The sequence below is a fragment of the Corythoichthys intestinalis genome, chromosome 19 (assembly GCF_030265065.1).
Source record: "Corythoichthys intestinalis isolate RoL2023-P3 chromosome 19, ASM3026506v1, whole genome shotgun sequence".
Taxonomy (NCBI): Eukaryota; Metazoa; Chordata; class Actinopteri; order Syngnathiformes; family Syngnathidae; genus Corythoichthys; species Corythoichthys intestinalis.
This window is the reverse complement of record NC_080413.1, coordinates 26,278,932-26,296,962: the sequence shown is the minus strand read 5'-3', so window position 1 is coordinate 26,296,962 and position 18,031 is coordinate 26,278,932. Positions and strand designations below refer to the sequence as shown.

Here is an 18,031-nt window from a genome sequence, read left to right as displayed (position 1 = left end):
ACAATTTGTTATGCAATAATGTAGCGCCCACCGGAAATTATGTCAAGCCCTTTCAAAATTTACGCTCACATTACCACGTTGGAGTGATGCTATGAACAACATTACGTGCATTTTGCAGGCATAAAACAAATGGGGATATTACGGTTCTGAATTTAGTTTAGGAAAACTATGGTTAATTGCGGTGTGAGCCACAATCATTGCATTTTGTTTTGAAGGCAGGAAGTTTAATATTACAATACGGTGGTACCTTGACGGGCATCTTGTTCACTCGGCAGGTCTTTTAGACACGTCAAGGTAAGAACAAAACAAAGCCTATATTTGTGTCTTCATATGAATTACGGTAGCTTGTAATTTGCAACATTTTAGTTCAGTTTTACACGAATATATATATGATTGCATATTGTAGCGTTTCTCATATACAGGAAGGATGCTGGTTATTTACAGGCCTACTGGCTTATTTACACACTAGACTAGACATAACACGCAAATTGATTATTATGCTTTTATAATCATGAAGTTAAATCAAAGTCGAATACAACTCCTCCTTACAAAAAATCTGTAGCAAAGAGTCGAACAAAAAGGTATTTTTTCATTTCTACATCTTACATTCATCGTTGGTTTTGCTTACCTGCAGATGACTGAGATGATGTCGACGGTGCGGTCAACGCTACTTGGGCTCCTCCTGTGTCTGCAACTTGGTAGTGCTCCGGCCCGCACTGCCCCCGGCGCCGACCAGGTGTCCGAAGCCAACATCCAGCGGCTCTTGCACGGCGTCATGGAGCAGCTGGGCATCGCTCGGCCCAGGGTGGAGTATCCCGCCCACCAGGCCACAAATATCGTCGGGCCCCAAAGTATCCAGGGTAATTATTTTGTTTGGTGCTTTAGTATAAACCAGTTGAGTCTTTTTATGTAGGCTAATTTACGTTCTCAACTATAAAGAATGAAGACACCAATTTTACAAAGGGAAACTTTCATGACAGACCAATAACAAATGTCTTAAAACATGAACAGGGGTGCACATATTTTTTTTGCCCAGGTTCTCAGAGGAGGACCAGGAGATGTGACTTGGTCCTCATTGAGCTTGAGAGCCGACCCGCCTGATGCGATAAAATAATGACAAGCTTTAGTTAGAGCCAAATACCTTTTATTAATTATATTAACAATTAATGCCTGATTAACATCAACTGGCACAACAAATTTGCCATTACTTTGAAGTGAAATGTAAAGAAATAAACATAAAAGCAGTACTAATTCAAAATAAAGGGCATTATGCGGCTCCCACATTAACTCCAAGCCTTTGTAAAAGTGGGATGTCCTCCTCCTCCTAAGAGCTCATTGAACGTGCATGTTTAGCTTTGTGAAATGCGAGCAAAAACACGTTTGTCAGTGCATGGTGCTGCTCTTCATTAACTTTATTCCGCCACTTGTCCATAGGGTGAGTGGGGTGCTGCCTGACATCGATAGTTTGCTTAATTGTCACATGCTCTGTTTTTTTCGTGCATTTCAAAGTTTGGATGGCTGAAATTCTTGGACCCAACATAAAATGCGCTGCCGTTATCAGCGATTCTCACGGCAAATTTTGTACCACATATCCGTGCGAGCATCATTTGCTTCTAGCTATGGTACCTCCTGCAGCCACTTTTCAGCAAAAGTCCTTTTTTCGGTAGCTCCGGTGACGTCTCTGTCGTCTGTCTGTCCTTTGACGGGGATGGGGGAACACGGAAATAATTACTCAGTGGGGCCTGCCTCCGACATTTTGAGAAGTGATTATCTCGTGTCCGCCGCAAATACAGTGGTCAGCCATCGGTACGCAAAAGCGTATGGAAGCCGTTGAGAGCCAGCGCGTTTGTATACGTCCAGTACGCATGCGCGCATGCGGACCACTTATGTGCACCCCTGAACATGAATATACATAAATATGTCCGTTTACTCACAAATTGTGTGAAATCAAAGCATGTGTAATTGAAATGCTATTGTGTTGGCAAAAGGAGGAAACATTGTTTTTTTTCCCTTCTAATTTCTATTTCTAATGTTGGTTGTTAAGTGGAATGGCGTGCTGCAAGCAACACGTCACTTTTGCGCATTAATATTCATGACGTTAGCAATTATGGCTAGGCGGGTCAACCTCCCGTTTGTCCCCAATAGTAAATGAATGGAAATGGTGTACGAACGAGATGAGCTAAATCTACCAATTCTGTCCGAAAATGATGTCCCTGGTGCCAAATTTGCTGGTAAAAATGCGGAAGAACATACAAATGTTCAGTTAAAGAGGGCTGAAAAAGAGCCGAGCCGAGCCGACCTCATCCAGAGTTAGCTTTTTTATCGACACCTTTTTCTTGTGTGCATTGCCTTACGCCACTGACAATGACATTCTCCTGTTTCAACAATCTATCCTTTACCACCATATATCCTGTCTTTCTTATATATTATATCCTCTGGCTGTCTTACGTCTCTGACCGTTTTTGGGGGCAATTTACATTGCTATATTTGTGTAGCGATCGCAAAGGCTACCCAGTAACAGCCAACGAACACTTTTAATATTTTCATTGATAACAAATCTTAATTCTATATTTACACTTCCCCCTTACTAAAGTTGTTATTTCACAACAGAAAAGGTAACAGTGGCAGTCAGATACCATTTAAAATTTTTTCAGGTCATTCATTGTCAGACACAAACAGCATGGCAGAAGGCCATGCTAAAAAAAAATAAGTAAATATATTAAAAAAATATCAAAATGGCTTCCTTCTTTGTCCTCAGAAGGACCATGGCCCCCAACAAAATGTTTACTGCATATGAAATACTTCACCTTGCTGGCCTTAAACTGGTCTTTTGGACGTCCGTGCAAGTTGATCCATTCTTCCCACTTTTTCCTCTGCCTTTTTGGTGTCGAAGTACATATGAAGAAAACATCCTTCGTATTCTTAATGTCTAGTCATTTCTACAAGTTCTAGTCATTTCTACAAGTTCCATAGCAGCAGTGTTTGCTCGGCATGTTCTTTTTTGAAAGATTACCGGAGAAAATACGCAGAAATAACATGGTTTTTATGTGAGGGCGTGTCTATAATGTTCCACTTCCACGTTACGATGACGACGTCACGGTCTAAAAATAGCATTCGTGCGGTACGCTATTGGATAAACTAATGTGATCATGTTTACAGTTTCTGGTATTTTTGTTTTTGAAATCATCACTGGGTTTCCATATTTACAAATACTTTGTAAACATGTAAAGAAAATAATTAATGACTATCATTTTAATTCAGTCAGTATCTCCTATTTGAGTTACATTGAAAATGACATATTAGAAGTAGGGTTTTAATCAGTGATTCAGGTTTAGGGAATTTTTGTCACTGAAAGTGAGAGAAGGTACATCATTGACGGGTGTGTCCATTTTGGGTGATATTTTTGGTGGCTGGTATCTGGTATGCTTTAAGATTTTTCCAACACATATGTGTGTTGGCTGAAATGTTGAGAAAAACTGTCTATTTAGAGCTTTTAGTAGGGGCCCAGTTGGACATCATACACAATACACATACACACACCCATAAACTGACATACAATTAACTATGGGCAATTTCAACATTCTGGTTACATTGGTTTTTATTTGAGATACCTTAGTAATGTTATTCAAAGAATTAGCATATTAAACATACATTGCTAGCAGATGAATTTTGAGTTTTCCTTAAAAATTGAGATGGAGTCTGGCATTTTAAGTGTTTCGTCAAGTTCACTCCAAACCTGTGGTCCTCAGCACACAATGCCAAAGCTTGTACACCTTAGCCTTCTTTTTTCCCAGTGATTTAATTTTTTTCTTCTCGTAGTGTATGTATGCTGAGGAGTACAGATTGGGATGAGGTCAAGTAGTTTAGGGATGATCTGATACATTATGCAAGCATTTTGAAAATAGTTTTGCTCTTTAAGCCTCAGAAGGTGGTGGTGGAGGAAAAATTATTTTAGTTGGAGCATTGAACTCAGACCATGTTTGGGCACGTACAGTTGTGGTCAAAAGTTTACATACACTTGTGAAGAACATAATGTCATGACTCTCTTGAGTTTCCAGTTATTTCTACAAGTCTGATTTTTCTCTGATAGAGTGATTGAAACAGGTACTTCTTTGTCACAAAAAACATTCATGAAGTTTGGTTCTTTTATGACTTTATTATGGGTGAACAGAAAAAAGTGATCAAATCTGCTGGGTCAAAAATATACATACAGCAGCGCTAATATTTGGTAACATGTCCCTTGGCCATTTTCACTTCAATTAGGCGCTTTTGGTAGCCATCCACAAGCTTCTGGTTGAATCTTTGACCACTCCTCTTGACAGAATTGGTGCAGTTCAGTTAAATTTGATGGCTTTCTGACATGGACTTGTTTCTTCAGCATTGTCCACAAGTTCTCAATGGGGTTTAAGTCAGGACTTTGGGAAGGCCATTCGAAAACCTTAATTCTAGCCTGATTTAGCCATTCCATTACCACTTTTGATGTGTGTTTGGGGTCATTGTCCTGCTGGAACACCAAACTGCGCCCAAGACCCAATCTTCGGGCTGATGACGTTAGGTTATCTCGAAGAATTTGAAGGTAATCCTCCTTCTTCATTGTCCCATTTACTCTCTGTAAAGCACCAGTTCCATTAGCAGCAAAGCAGCCTCACAGCATAATACTACCACCACCGTGCTTGATGGTAGGCATGGTGTACTTGGGGTTAAAGGCCTCACCTTTTCTCCTCCAAACATATTGCTGGGCATTGTGGCCAAACAGCTTGATTTTTGTTTCGTCTGACCACAGAACTTTCCTCCAGAAGGTCTTATCTTTATCCATGTGATCAGCAGCAAACTTCAGTCGAGCCTTAAGGTGCCACTTTTGGAGCAAGGGCTTCCTTCTTGCACGGCAGCCTCTCAGTCCATGGAGATGCAAAACACGCTTGACTGTGGACACTGACACCTGTGTTCCAGCAGCTTCTAATTCTTGATAGATCTGCTTTTTGGTGATTCTCGGTTGAATTTTCACCCTCCTGACCAATTTTCTCTCAGCAGCAGGTGATAGCTTGCGTTTTCTTCCCGATCGTGGCAGTGACAAAACAGTGCCATGCACTTTATATTTACAAACAATTGTTTGCACTGTTGCTCTTGGGACCTGCAGCTGCTTTGAAATGGCTCCAAGTGACTTTCCTGACTTGTTCAAGTCAATGATTCGCTTTTTCAGATCCATGTATGTATATTTTTGACCCAGCAGATTTGATCACTTTTTCTGTTAACCCATAATAAAATCATAAAAGAACCAAACTTCATGAATGTTTTTTGTGACAATGAAGTATCTGTTCCAATCACTCTATTGGAGAAAAATCAGAGTTGTAGAAATAACTGGAAACTCAAGAGAGCCATGACATTATGTTCTTCTCAAGTGTATGTAAACTTTTGACCACAAGTGTATAACTGTTTTTCTGTAGTATTTCAAGCTTTTTTTAGATAATTTGGAAATGTGTTGCACAGTATGATATTACAGTATTGTAAATGTGGTTGAAACAAAGATATTTATACAGAATGAGAAGTGCAGAAAATGGGAGATAATTGCTCAGTTTAAAGAACAGGGCAGCCTATTTAGGCAGTTTATTTGTGAGATCATCAATATATATATATATATATATATTTTTTAAATCAAGATACTCATCAATAACGATCCCGAGGAGTTTTGTAGAGCAGACTCTTTCAATGTTTTCTCCGTTTATTTTTATGCAGATTCTGGGAAAGTATTGTATTGCATGATTTCTGTCTTTTGACCCCGCTTCATTTTTTCTCCACTAGGTGGTGCTCATGAGGGGCTGCAGCACCTTGGTCCCTATGGGAACATTCCCAACATTGTGGCTGAGCTGGCAGGTGACAACCTTCCCAAAGACTTCAGCGATGATCACAGCTACCCGGATCCTCCTAACCCTTGTCCTCTCGGAAAGACTGGTAGGTTTTTACTTTTCCCCCCCTGCAGTCTTGGGTTTTTATACCCTCAGAATTCTTTTTGTGTGAGATTACAGTTCACTTGATGATGGTGTATCATGTCTGCTTTATCACATGCAGCAGAGGACGGTTGTTTGGAAAACGCTCCTGACACTGCCGACTTCAGCCGGGAGTTCCAAAAGCACAGACATCTTTATGGTTCAGGGAATGAGTACCCTGCTCTAATGAAATGGGTCAGTACACTTAGCTTACTGCATATGAATATTATTTCATAAACTCGCTCCAAAACATAAGAAACTGTTTATTAAGAGACATCAGAGGATAATGATGGTGGTGGTTAGATCATTATAACAATCAATCAAAGCTCAAAAACAAAAATGTGGTTAATTTGTGGTATTTCATTTTTGTTTTGATATTTGTTTGAAGAAGTCATTAATTTGCACAATGTCTTTCCAGAACAAGGAACGTTTGTACCAAAAGCTGAAGGGAGGACCAAAGAGAAGAAAAAGGGTGATTTAATTATTATCATTTTGTTTTATTTTTTATTTTTTCAAAGGGCGTAGGTTTGCATAGGGACGGTAGGGATAAAACACTACCAACTTTTCAAGATGCTCAAATTGTTCCCACCAACTATTAAGCAACCTTATTTGCATTATATAATGACTTTAGTTATATAGGTCATTTAAATTGTCTGTCCATACGTTGTATGGATAGAATTGACCCTGAGCATGTTGTGACTTTACAATTTTGAAACCAAATATAGTGCATTCATTAAAACGTATTTATTTATTTTCTACATTATTTAAAAATATTTTTATTTGCAGCCTATACAGACATTATTCACAGATAATCATACAGTACATGAATCACAATCGAGATTTTTTTTCCCCCATAATTGCTCAACCCACTAATGCACTTTAGAGATGAAAATAAGGGAAAAGAAGATGAAAGAGAAAACCAGTTGAAGCAACGTTTTACTCTTGTGGTGAAGGACAATGTAGGCTAACATGTAGTTCCATGTATGGGTTAAGTAGTATCCCCCACAGCCCCACCTCACCCAAAAAACAACAACTGTAAATTTCCTTTATATGAAGCAAGGGGGAATTCCCCAATTTTGAAAAATGACTGGGATATGTAGCCCTGACCCCTGTTCACCCAATATGTTTGGTCTTGTTAATGTCCTTTCCCCAGCAAAATATGTACATGCAGGTTATGTGCTGTTATAGCGTCCCTACCAATGTTGCGTCCAAACCTACGCCCTTGATTATTTCTAATATGACATGAACAGATCTCTACGGGACTGAATAACATCAACAAAAAATGTTTTACATTGTTATTTCGATCATGAACGCATATATGTCACCATGTTCAATTTATATGTATTTTTTTTTTCTGCAGAGTGTCAACCCCTACCTAATGGGCCAGAGGCTGGACAACGTGGTCGCAAAGAAATCAGTTCCAAATTTCTATGAGGAAGAGGGACCAACTATCTCTTCCACCATTAAAGCAACAAATTAAATAATAGAATCTGTCCAAAAAAAGACATGTTTTAAAATTGACAAGGGTAATACTTCAATTCGTTTAACCCTTGCATGGTGTTCGGGTCTATGGGACTCATCTTACTGAAAACAGGTCCCATGACCCCAACACCATACAATTGGTAATCTGTCACGAAACTGCTATTAATTACTTTTATGCATGGGATGAAGATGGCAGACTTTTAAATAAATAATAAAACTATCGACGTTTGTGAATTTAATAAGTTTTGTTTTTATGGCCAATGAAAGTAGAATAAATGATTAATATTTTTACAATTTTCTTTCAATCCAAAGATTGTTTAACTATTAATACAGAAGAAATGAAAACTACCCTTGCATTGATTCTTATGCTGTTAAGTGAAAATTCAGATGCTATTTTGTTTAAATTATTTGTGGCTAAATAGATTAAAATACTGTGTGATGTTTGATTTCTGCACTGTCTTCAAATGATTTGTGATACATCAATAATATCCACACTGATGATAATTTTAAGTGGAGGACATTGAGCTTTTTTCGTTTAGGCATTGAGTAAAAAATATACATGTGTGTGCTTCTGCTATATTATGAAATAGGTAGATCAATCAATTGTTTCTTCAGTTAAAAAAAAATAAAATCTGCATTGACAAAAGTGGGAGTTGTTTTTTTCCCCCCTCATGGAGTACAGGAGGGGGCAGATTTGATCATTCTTGAGGGCGTGCTTATAGACAGCTATAAAGTGGAACAACATTCACAAAGACCCCGCATTACACAGGACATCCCAAGTAAACAGACGCGTGGTCTCAAGATAAGCATCAGGTAATTTGGTTTTAAATTACTGATGTACGCATTTGCGTAATACCTGTGCGTAAATGCCATTTTGTGCTTTCAGTTTCCATGATGAGAAGTCCGTCATTTCTGATCTTCACGGTTCTTGTTCTGCACAGCACACCAAGGACGCATGCCGCCACCTTTCAAAGTGCTTTCCCGCACCCAAACAAATCCAACCCTGACGAAACGGAGCGATGCCAGCCACCTCCTATCAGTGGATTCATTACCCGTGGAATGGCGCCCGGAGCTATCACCGAGGAGGTTCTGGAGTCCAGTCAGGAGGCTCTGCACGTCACGGAGCGTCGGTACCTGCGGTTGGATTGGTGTAAAACCCAACCGCTCAAGCAGACCATCCATGAAGAGGGATGCCTAAGTCGAACCATCATAAATCGGTTCTGCTACGGCCAGTGTAACTCCTTCCACATCCCGCGGCACATTTACCAGGACGGAAACGCCTTCGAGTCCTGCTCTGCTTGTAAACCTAAAACCTTCAGCACGGTCACTTACACGCTGTTCTGTCCCGGAAAGACGCCCGGTACCAGGAAGAAACGGGTTCAGCGCGTGAAGCAGTGCAGGTGTACTACAATAAACATGGATTAGAGACGATTATTATGCAAAACAGAGCATGGACGTCTTTTTGTAAACCTGACAACAGGAATTTGAAATCGTTGAGAAAAGAGCTACTATCTTTATTTCATCATCAATTTCAAGTAGATGGACTCAATCCGAATGGGGCTCCAACATTACAGTTAGAAGAAGATACCAAAAATGTTCTCATTAAGAATTTATGGGCTCATTTTTGCATTACTTGCAAGTTGCATGGTGAGAAAACATTTTGATGAAATTAAACTGTAAAATCAGTTTGGCTCAGCAATAAAAATCAACACTTTAGATTTATTATTATTATTTTTTAAATAACATGCAGTGGTGTTACCAGGGTACCAGGTGTAGGTGGGCATTAGTCTTACCTGGGGGGGGGGGGCAAAAAACCTGCAATGCTCAAGTTGGCCGAAATCCAGCGTATAGGGCTACTGTACCTTAAGACATGTTTTGTTTTCTCCTTGAGATAACTGTTGTTGTGATTTGGTCTAAACAAATAAATGTTGATATGATTTTATTTGACTTAGAACACATCCATAACTGAACAGTATGGACACGCAGGTGACAATGTTTTTTTTTTAATGTAACCTATTGTGGTTCCTCGGTTTTATTATTATTATTATTTTAGTTATTCTTTGTTCCGCAGCCCCTTTGAGCTCAATTTGACCCCCTTAGAATGCTTCAAAATGCACCAAAATCGACAGGCAGGTCAAGACAGTTGCAATTTTTGATGCCGTGTAAAGACAAATTCCAAATAGACTATGTAGCGCCCCCTAGCAGTCATTCTTTGTCCCGCCGACGCTTTGTGCCCTACTTTGATCCCCTCGGAATGCTTCAAAACTCACCAAACTCAACAGCCAGGTGAAGACTGGTGAAAACTTTGATAATATGTAAGAAAAAAAAAAAAAAAAAAAATCAAAATATGTGTAAATGTGTGTCGCGCCCCCAAGGAACAAAACCAACATTCTTTTTTTTTCTTCTTTTTTTAAGGTGAAAGCAGAGGTAACAACACAAAGGTTAAAACATCAGGACTATATGAATGGGATACCATACACGGTGCCCAGACTGCCGTTAGTACTACATTCAGTTTTGGGTGGGCAGAGCGTGTCCGTGGGTGGGCACTGCCCACCCCTGCCCCCCCGGTGACGCCCCTGATACCAGGGGTGAAAGTGGCTAGAATTTCTTGCCGGAACTCCCCGACGTGAAGGTTGCCACGGAGCCAGAAATTTTATTTATTTATTATATATTTTTTTTTCTTTCATTTTTTTTTTTTTTTTTTTTTTGGGTGGCGGGGGGGGGGGGGGGGGGTCAAACCTCTTAATCTACTGAAATGCAAAGAAAACTGTTTTAGCACAGTTATTTCTATAACACATACAAAAACTGATTTTCATTAAAAATTGTATTTTGTCAATGATTTGCAAAATAAAAGTTCACAAAAACAGCAATAGCCCAACCTCCATCTCCTAATTTTTATTTTCCCTCATTTCCTCACATACTAAATGCCAAATCTCAATTTTAACTACTTAAGAACATAGGCTGTATATCAAAATTGAACTTAATCTAAACATTTACTTTACATTTTTTACATAGCGTTTTGACAGTTGCCGTCATATTTTCGGAATCAAAGCACCGCACAGCATTCTGGCCCTGAATCTTATACCGGAACTGCGTTCTGGCCCTGAATCTTATACCAGAACTGCGTTCCTGACCGTTCTGGCCCACTTTCACCCCTGCCTGATACACAATGTGTTTTATGTATATATATATACTGTTTATATGTATATATGTATTATGTCTAAATCATAAACAGTATATAATATATTTACACATAAACATACATTTAGGGAAATCAATTGGTCGTTGCATACTGTATGATGCTTTCCTAGAATGTGGAATAAAAGTCAATTTAGGTTTCTAAAGCAAAGTACCTTTGTAAAAAAGCTACATAAAAAGGATACTTTATGTATGTATGTGAATAAAAAATGTGGTTTGTAAAGTTAATGAAGTTAAAAACAAACAGTAGAAATAGAGTGAATTAAAACATGAATATATTTTATTAATCACATATTTGTAGAGATGAATTTTCAACTTCAAGACATCATAAATACCCAATCAGGATACGTAAATTTGGTCATGTGACAAAAACGAGACTTTTTTTTTTTTAAAAACTTTTTTTTTTTTTTAAAATTCCAAAGAGTCAAGTTATTCCTATTAAACCTAATTTTCTATCATTCAGAGTTAATATTACATGAAAATATTTTTTATACATTTGAATAAATACATCAACCGGAAAAAAAAAGATTGCGCAGCGCAGCTTCAAAAACAATGTGCGAACTGCACTATTGTTGTCACATTTTCGGTTTACAGACAACTAACATAAGTGAAGGCTTTGAAAAAATTACAGTCCATGTTGGTGTACGTGAGTGACTTAGTACACAATTTCAACTAAAAGTTCAATAACTTCGATTATTGGGGAGGGGGGTGGGGGTGTTCAGGCAAGTATAGGGTCACCAATAAGCGCCTTGATCCACATACTGTAATTATCGGTTAGTTTTCAACAGTGTACAGTATTTGATTGAGATTTGTGTATCACACTCTTTTGTTTGGAAATAAAATATGAAACACAATTGCACGTAGTAATTTATTTGTACATAAATATTTTAAAAGACAGAAGATATATTAAAAAGAAAAAAAGTTTCAAGATCACCCATGACCCTGAACCATGATAAATACTTGAAAAGTAACAAATGGAGATTAAGGTGGTAAAAGAATAGTTACTACACATTATTCAGGTTTTTCCTATCTCCGTTTTCAGTGGCCAACCTTGAAGGTGTCAGTCTTTATTGATGCCAAAGCAACCTTTTGTAATTAGGAAATGAATGAGATGAGATGATTTTGATCCTGACCCATTGGGTCCTGCACCATGAGGATATCAGAATGATAGATCAGTTGAATCAAAATGGTCACATTTATAGATAAATTTGGATAATCCAGTTCCAGAGTCAAACAGAGATGTCCCCTGAAAAGCTTGGCCTGTAGTGTTTTTTTTAAAATACAACTTTAAAAAAATGAAAAGAAAAATAGCTAACCAGTGCACTCTGAGTAACAATATTTAAAACAAAAATATTTCATGTACACTTTTCCTAAGTCACAATAAGTACATTTCTGGTTGGTCACTCATTTTCCTTTTTGCCGCATTTTTATACCCTTCTATGGAAGCATCTTCAGATGCGAAGGTTCTACTGTATCGTATAAATAGCATTTGATTGTGTTATTTTTGAAAACTGTAAATTGGGGTCTTATTAGCTTCTTTCTGCCGCAGACGTTCTTTCTGTTTGAAAAAACAAACAAAACAAAAACAACGACACATTTCAGTGAAAAGATCCCATTTATATTTTCTTATGTACCACACTTACAAGACTGTTAGGGTTTATCTTCCTGGTCTCCACTTTCTTCTCTGCTGTGATCTGTTTCACTGACTGCTGGGCCTCTTTTAACCTACAAAAAATAATAATAATAATTAAACAACCCTTTCCAGAGAAATATTGCATGCACTTGAATCATTTCCAACCATAAAACCACACTAATAGTTCCATACGCACACCCAAATGAGTTATATTTTACTCAAACATTCATCAATATGTGAACAAATGTATTGGGACATCTTTGCAGTTACAAGAAGTGAAAATATGGTGTCATGTATGGGTCCAAAATCGTTAATATACAGAATATGTATCTCCTTGGGTACCATACCTTTCTTTAGTGAAGTTCCGATTCTCCCTCTTCCACCTGGTGTTGAAGTCTGCACAAAACTCAAACCACAGCATGAAGAAATGACTTGACGTCATCTCCTTTTCTCCCGCTTTTGGTTTAAGTCCAAAGTATACACACAAGTCCTGGAAACTGAGAAGTCAAAAAGGAATTAATGTGACCATTTGCAATCGTGATTTTTTTGTTTTGTTTTTAAGGGGGAAAAGATACTCTTATGCCAACCTTTTTTGTACTGTAATCAACTGAGAGGATGCTCCAATATGTTCCTTGCGTGCTGAAGAGAGATGTCATAATCATCAACTCCACGATTAAGATAACTAATTATTTGATATGAATTAAGAACAAAAAACAGTTTAAGGGAAAAAAAAAGAAAAAGCCATCTTACTACACGATCTCTGTGTCACAAAATTAGAATTATGACACACATGGTTGTTTTGTCTGCAAAGAAATCTTGAATAGCGATTGCCCAGTTTTCTGCAGAGCGCCTTTTCTATTCATGTACTGTGGATTTACTCTAAATCAGTGGGTCTTAACCTGGGTTCGATTGAACCCTAGGGGTTCAGTGAGTAAGTCTAAGGGGTTCGGCAAAGGACCCGCAGGGCCCTATTGTCGTACACTGACCAAATCTAAGCAAAGTGGTGCGTTAGATTAGCACAATTTACGCACTATAAGGCACACCTAACTATAAACTGCCACCCACCAAATTTGACATGAAAACAGCATTTGTTAATCGATCAGCTGCACTGGACCATAAGCCGCAGCAGTCCTCACTGTATTATGGGATATTTACACCAAAAGACTTTAACTGGTAACACTATTTGACAGCGGCATCATAAGACTGTCAGAAGACTAAATCAACCACCATCAAGTTTTGAACCAATTGGCTGCAAAGTTTCATGGCTTCAAGAAGCTTCATTTGGTCATCACTGTTCTCTTGGGTGAGTCAATCAACCTCTGCTGCCACCTGTTGTCCAACATGCCTCCTAGCATGCATTGCAGCACTACAGATATAAATAACAATCAAAATTCATGTTCTGTGCTCACTTTCTTTTCAGTTACTGTTCCAGTTGTTTCATTAATTGCTAGTTATGGTATTTGGTAAGGCTTTATGGTGGTGGTGGTGCCATAAGACTGTCATAAGACTATCATAATTATGACGTGACACTGCCATGAGCAATAATGAATGCTTATGACAGACATCATTTTCTATCATCTGGCAAATTATCTCCCTTTTGATAGGATGTTAAAGATCCGAGCTGGCCATAAATGGAGTAAGTGACATATTTTGCCGGACACTTAATAACATCTGTCATAAGCATTTATTAATGCCCATGATAATGTCATGTCATAATTATGATGGTCTTACGACGCTGCTATCACATACAGTGTTAACTATTGACCCAAATAAATCAAGAAATAAGCCGCACTAGACTATAAGCCGCAGGATTCAAAATGAGGGAAAAAAGTAGCGGCTTATAGTCCAAAAATTACGGTAGGTCTTTGACTGGCTTGCCCCCAATTTACAGGCTTTATTTCAATTGCTTGTCCTCTATCTGATGGAGAAACTGTTTTACTCAGTGGAAGGCTGACTTACACTTGCTATGAAGAAGTAACAGATTTATGGGCAGCATGGACTCAAATTTTGACCTGTTTAAAAACATGCTGTCAAAATGAGACAAAAGCTGAACGGGAATCTGCTTCGATCTTAGGTGAGATGAATTTAATAAATAAGTTCTGATTTAAATTTTTTTTTTTTTTTTTTTTTTTGATTATCCAATTCAGAAGGGTTCTATGAATGCATATGTGAAACCTGTGGGTTTCGGTACCTTTAGCAAGATTAAGAGACACTGCTTTAGATGATTCTTGCACTTGGGATTATGCCTTGAAAACATCTTGAAACATTTGTAGTTTGATTATTAAAGGTCAGAACAGAATGTTTCTGATGTACACAGAACATTGCAAGAAATTAATAAATGGGTTTAGTAAATGGACCTACTTACAGTAGTTCAACATACAGTATAGTAATATATTTATATCAATAGTACGGGTAACATTTTTACAAAAGGTATGATGTTAACGCACAACTTAAATGATCTAAATTTGGAAAATATTGTTAACTATCATATCCAAAATTCAGTGGCACCTCCAGACATTTTCCATAGATGCAGGCAAATTGGGCCACTTAAAATCTTGGGGTGGCACACCAAAACTAGAAGCCATAGTTTCAGGTTTTTATCATGTTGTTGTGGTAAACAACATAGTAGAAAACTGTCAGGAAGACTTCAGGACATGCCTAATGATATACTTTGGTTTATTATGTTATTTTTCAAGTTATTAATGATTAGTTATTAATGTGCATAGTCCATAAAGGTCCAGTCAACATTTTGAGTTCCACTGCTAATACAATCTGACATTATACTGTCGAGTGGGGTGACTAGTGGGGTGGCCAACAACTTTATAGGGAGGGTGGGGATCGTGGCCACCCCCTGGTGGTGCCATTGCCAAAATTATTTGTATTTCGGTCTTCACACACACTCCTCATCGTGCTTACAATAATTTTTGCACTATAAGGTGCACCTGACTATAAGCCGCCACCCACCAAATTTGGCCCAAAAACGACATTTGTTTATAGCTAAACTGCACTGGACTTTAAGCCGCAGCTGTCCTAGCTGTATTATGGGATATTCACACAAAAAGATATTAACCGGTAACACTTCATCTGACAGCGGCATCATACGACTGTCCAAGACCAAATGAACCACCATGAAGCTTTGGAGCCAATTGGTCCAAAGCTTCATTGGTCCAAGAAGCTTCATTTGGCCATCACTGCTCCTTTGAGGGAGACAGTGAACCTCTGCTGCCACCTTTTGTCAAAAGTGTTGTTGTCCAACTTGCCTCCTAGCAGGCATTGCAGCGCTACAGATGCAAATAACAATCAAAATTTATGTTCCGTGCTAATTATTTCTTCAGTTACTGTACCAACTTACGGTATATGGTAACACTTCATATGACAGTGGCGCCATAAGACTGTCATAATTATGATACGACACTTTCATGAGCATTAATTATAATTAATGCAAATTATTTATTCAGTTACTGTTCCAGATTAGTGTTATCCGGCAAATTATCTCACTTTTGAATGGATGTATAAGATCCAAGCTGGACATAAATTGAGTTAGTGACATAATTTGCCGGATGACACTTAATAACATCTGTCATAAGCATTCAGTAATACCATGATAGTATCATGTTATAATTATGACAGTCGTATGACAGTCTGATGAAGTCTCTGTCAAATTAAGTTTTAATTGTTAACAAAAATAAATCAACAAATAAGCCACATTGGACTATAAGCAGCAGGATTCAAAATAAAGGAAAAAAGTAGTGGCTTTTAGTCCAAAAATTACAGTATGTTTGAATTTTTGATTCATTACAGTATTTTATTTGTGAAATGCAAAATCCCAATGATTTACCTCAAGAAATTTCAAAGCAGGCGACAAAACTAATCTTTATTAACATCTTTGCCTACATGTGACTCATAGTTTGGTGACACAAAACCTGACTACTTACCACTGAGAACAAATGTCTCCATTCTGTCTTTAAATGGCTGCAGATGTTCTTCAGGGGTTTCCGTGCAGACCTTCTGCACATCTTTTTCACATCCTTTGATAAACAAACAAAACCTCGGATTAGACAAAGGAACAAACAAACTGCCTTGAAATAATGAAAACTGAGCTTTGTGAGAGCTCAAAGTGACAGAAGCAGCAACTCCCAGTGTGCCATAGTGAAGGTCTTAAAATTGACTGACTGCTGAAGACTTGGTTAATAAAAACAAAGAGGTGACACAATGAAGATTCTGAGCTTTTGTTTGGCCAGCATGTGAAAATGACATAAGTACAGTATGGTGTCTGGTAAAATCTTAAAACTAATTGCATTTTCCTTTGTTCAGGTATGTGTGGTTCAGTCGTAAAACAGAGGGCTCGTGTTGTTGCCTGAACAGTCCGTAATGGAGCCTTACACAACCTGGAAGTGTTGTGTTGTGTGACAGTATCAATTGCGCATTTCGGAATTTAATTTTTTCTTTTAATGATCTAAATGTGATCCAAATCTTTGCTGGAAATGTCATTTTTAATCAAACTCTTGTCATAATTGATGTTATGTTTATAACACGTCTTGGATTAAGCTTCAGAAAGGTGTGCTAACACATGAAGCATGTTGAGGAAATGAACTTTACCTGTTCATGAGAAGCTTATCAGCTCAACTTCCTCCTTAAATTTCACTTTGATACACATTGAGATGGCGACTACTAACTCTGGTTCTCCTTTCCCTGTGTCCAATCAGTGGATCAGAGGAGCCAGTCTGCGCAGGCCAGTCATAATAGAGGCTGCGCCCCTCCACCCTGACGCTTGATCAACATCACCCAGATAAGATTACAAAAGAATACTGTTTTCAATCGGGATTTGTGTAAACTGTGGAAGCCAGTATCTTTTTCTACATTGTACGGAGAGGCTTTCTTTCTTTTGTCTGCCTTTTGTGTCTTAAAAGTTTGCTTATATCCCACTGAAGAGGGTTAAAGATCCTCGAGTAAACAGAACCTTCAGTTGTGAAAATATCTTTTGTTTGATGCTGCATGAGGTTTCAGTTGCCTCATCACACTTTACTTCACTGAGACGCCACGTACATCTTTCGATGCAGTATTACCCAACCTTTATTGAACCAAGCCTTATATTTACATTTGAAAAATCTTAGGGAACACCACCAGAATATAACAAAAAGTCAGAGGTGGGTAGTAACACGTTACATTTACTCCGTTACATTTACTTGAGTAACTTTTTGAGAAAAATGTACTTCTAAGAGTAGTTTTACAAAGCCATCCATTTTACTTCTACTTGAGTCGATTTGTGAAGAAGAAACGCTACTCTTACTCCGCTACTTTGGGTTACCAGTGTTGGACACGTTACTTTAAAAAAGTAATTAGTTACAGTTACTCACTACTGCTTCCATAAAGTAACTGAGTTAGTAACTGAATTACTGTAAAGTAAAAGTAACTAGTTACCGGGAAAAGTAACTATTTCCGTTACTTTAAAAAAGACGTTGTTGTATGTCAAAGAATTTGAAATTTTCTGAGCAGTATTCGAGTCAGTTGAAGAAGAACAGACAGGTAGTTGTGTTATAGAACCTTATAATATTTATTGCACCTCACCAGCAAAAGATTTATCCTACACTTGAAGTGCAACAAAAATAAACAGATTTGAATTGCTTACCACAGATGTCGACAAAAGCTTTGCCCCAGGACACAAGTTACACTTTACATGCACGTTCTTTCCTTTAATTTCGACCAATTTGAAATAGTGTTTGTATCGCCACCT

General features: G+C 38.0%; 3 protein-coding genes across 4 annotated transcripts in view; 2 read left to right on the top strand and 1 right to left on the bottom strand.

Moving 5' to 3' along the window:
* Window positions 1-111: 111 nt before the first annotated feature.
* LOC130907252 (neuroendocrine protein 7B2) lies at window positions 112-8,102 on the top strand. The gene is made up of 6 exons (XM_057822111.1): window positions 112-294; window positions 635-860; window positions 5,800-5,949; window positions 6,067-6,179; window positions 6,403-6,456; window positions 7,345-8,102. Exons 2-6 carry the CDS (start codon window positions 635-637, stop codon window positions 7,462-7,464), a joined length of 663 nt encoding a protein of 220 aa, XP_057678094.1. The 5' UTR covers window positions 112-294; the 3' UTR covers window positions 7,465-8,102.
* Window positions 8,103-8,204: 102 nt separating this feature from the next.
* On the top strand, window positions 8,205-9,268 carry grem1a (gremlin 1a, DAN family BMP antagonist). 2 transcript variants are annotated; one of them, XM_057822113.1, is made up of 2 exons: window positions 8,205-8,279; window positions 8,408-9,268. In XM_057822113.1, exon 2 carries the CDS (start codon window positions 8,526-8,528, stop codon window positions 8,889-8,891), a length of 366 nt encoding a protein of 121 aa, XP_057678096.1. In that variant the 5' UTR covers window positions 8,205-8,279; window positions 8,408-8,525; the 3' UTR covers window positions 8,892-9,268. The 2 variants fall into 2 exon arrangements, with proteins under 2 accessions (XP_057678096.1, XP_057678095.1); XM_057822112.1 differs by having other exon boundaries at window positions 8,233-8,279; window positions 8,353-9,268.
* A 1,705-nt stretch (window positions 9,269-10,973) lies between these two features.
* The window catches only part of fmn1 (formin 1), a 44,453-nt gene continuing 37,395 nt past the window's right edge, over window positions 10,974-18,031 (bottom strand). Inside the window, exons 15-19 of the mRNA XM_057823453.1 lie at window positions 16,233-16,325; window positions 12,885-12,936; window positions 12,645-12,794; window positions 12,308-12,389; window positions 10,974-12,222 (exon numbers count right to left, since the gene is read on the bottom strand). Of these exons, the coding sequence (XP_057679436.1) occupies window positions 12,163-12,222; window positions 12,308-12,389; window positions 12,645-12,794; window positions 12,885-12,936; window positions 16,233-16,325 (437 nt within the window). The 3' untranslated portion in view covers window positions 10,974-12,162. The remainder of the gene's footprint in view (window positions 12,223-12,307; window positions 12,390-12,644; window positions 12,795-12,884; window positions 12,937-16,232; window positions 16,326-18,031) is intronic.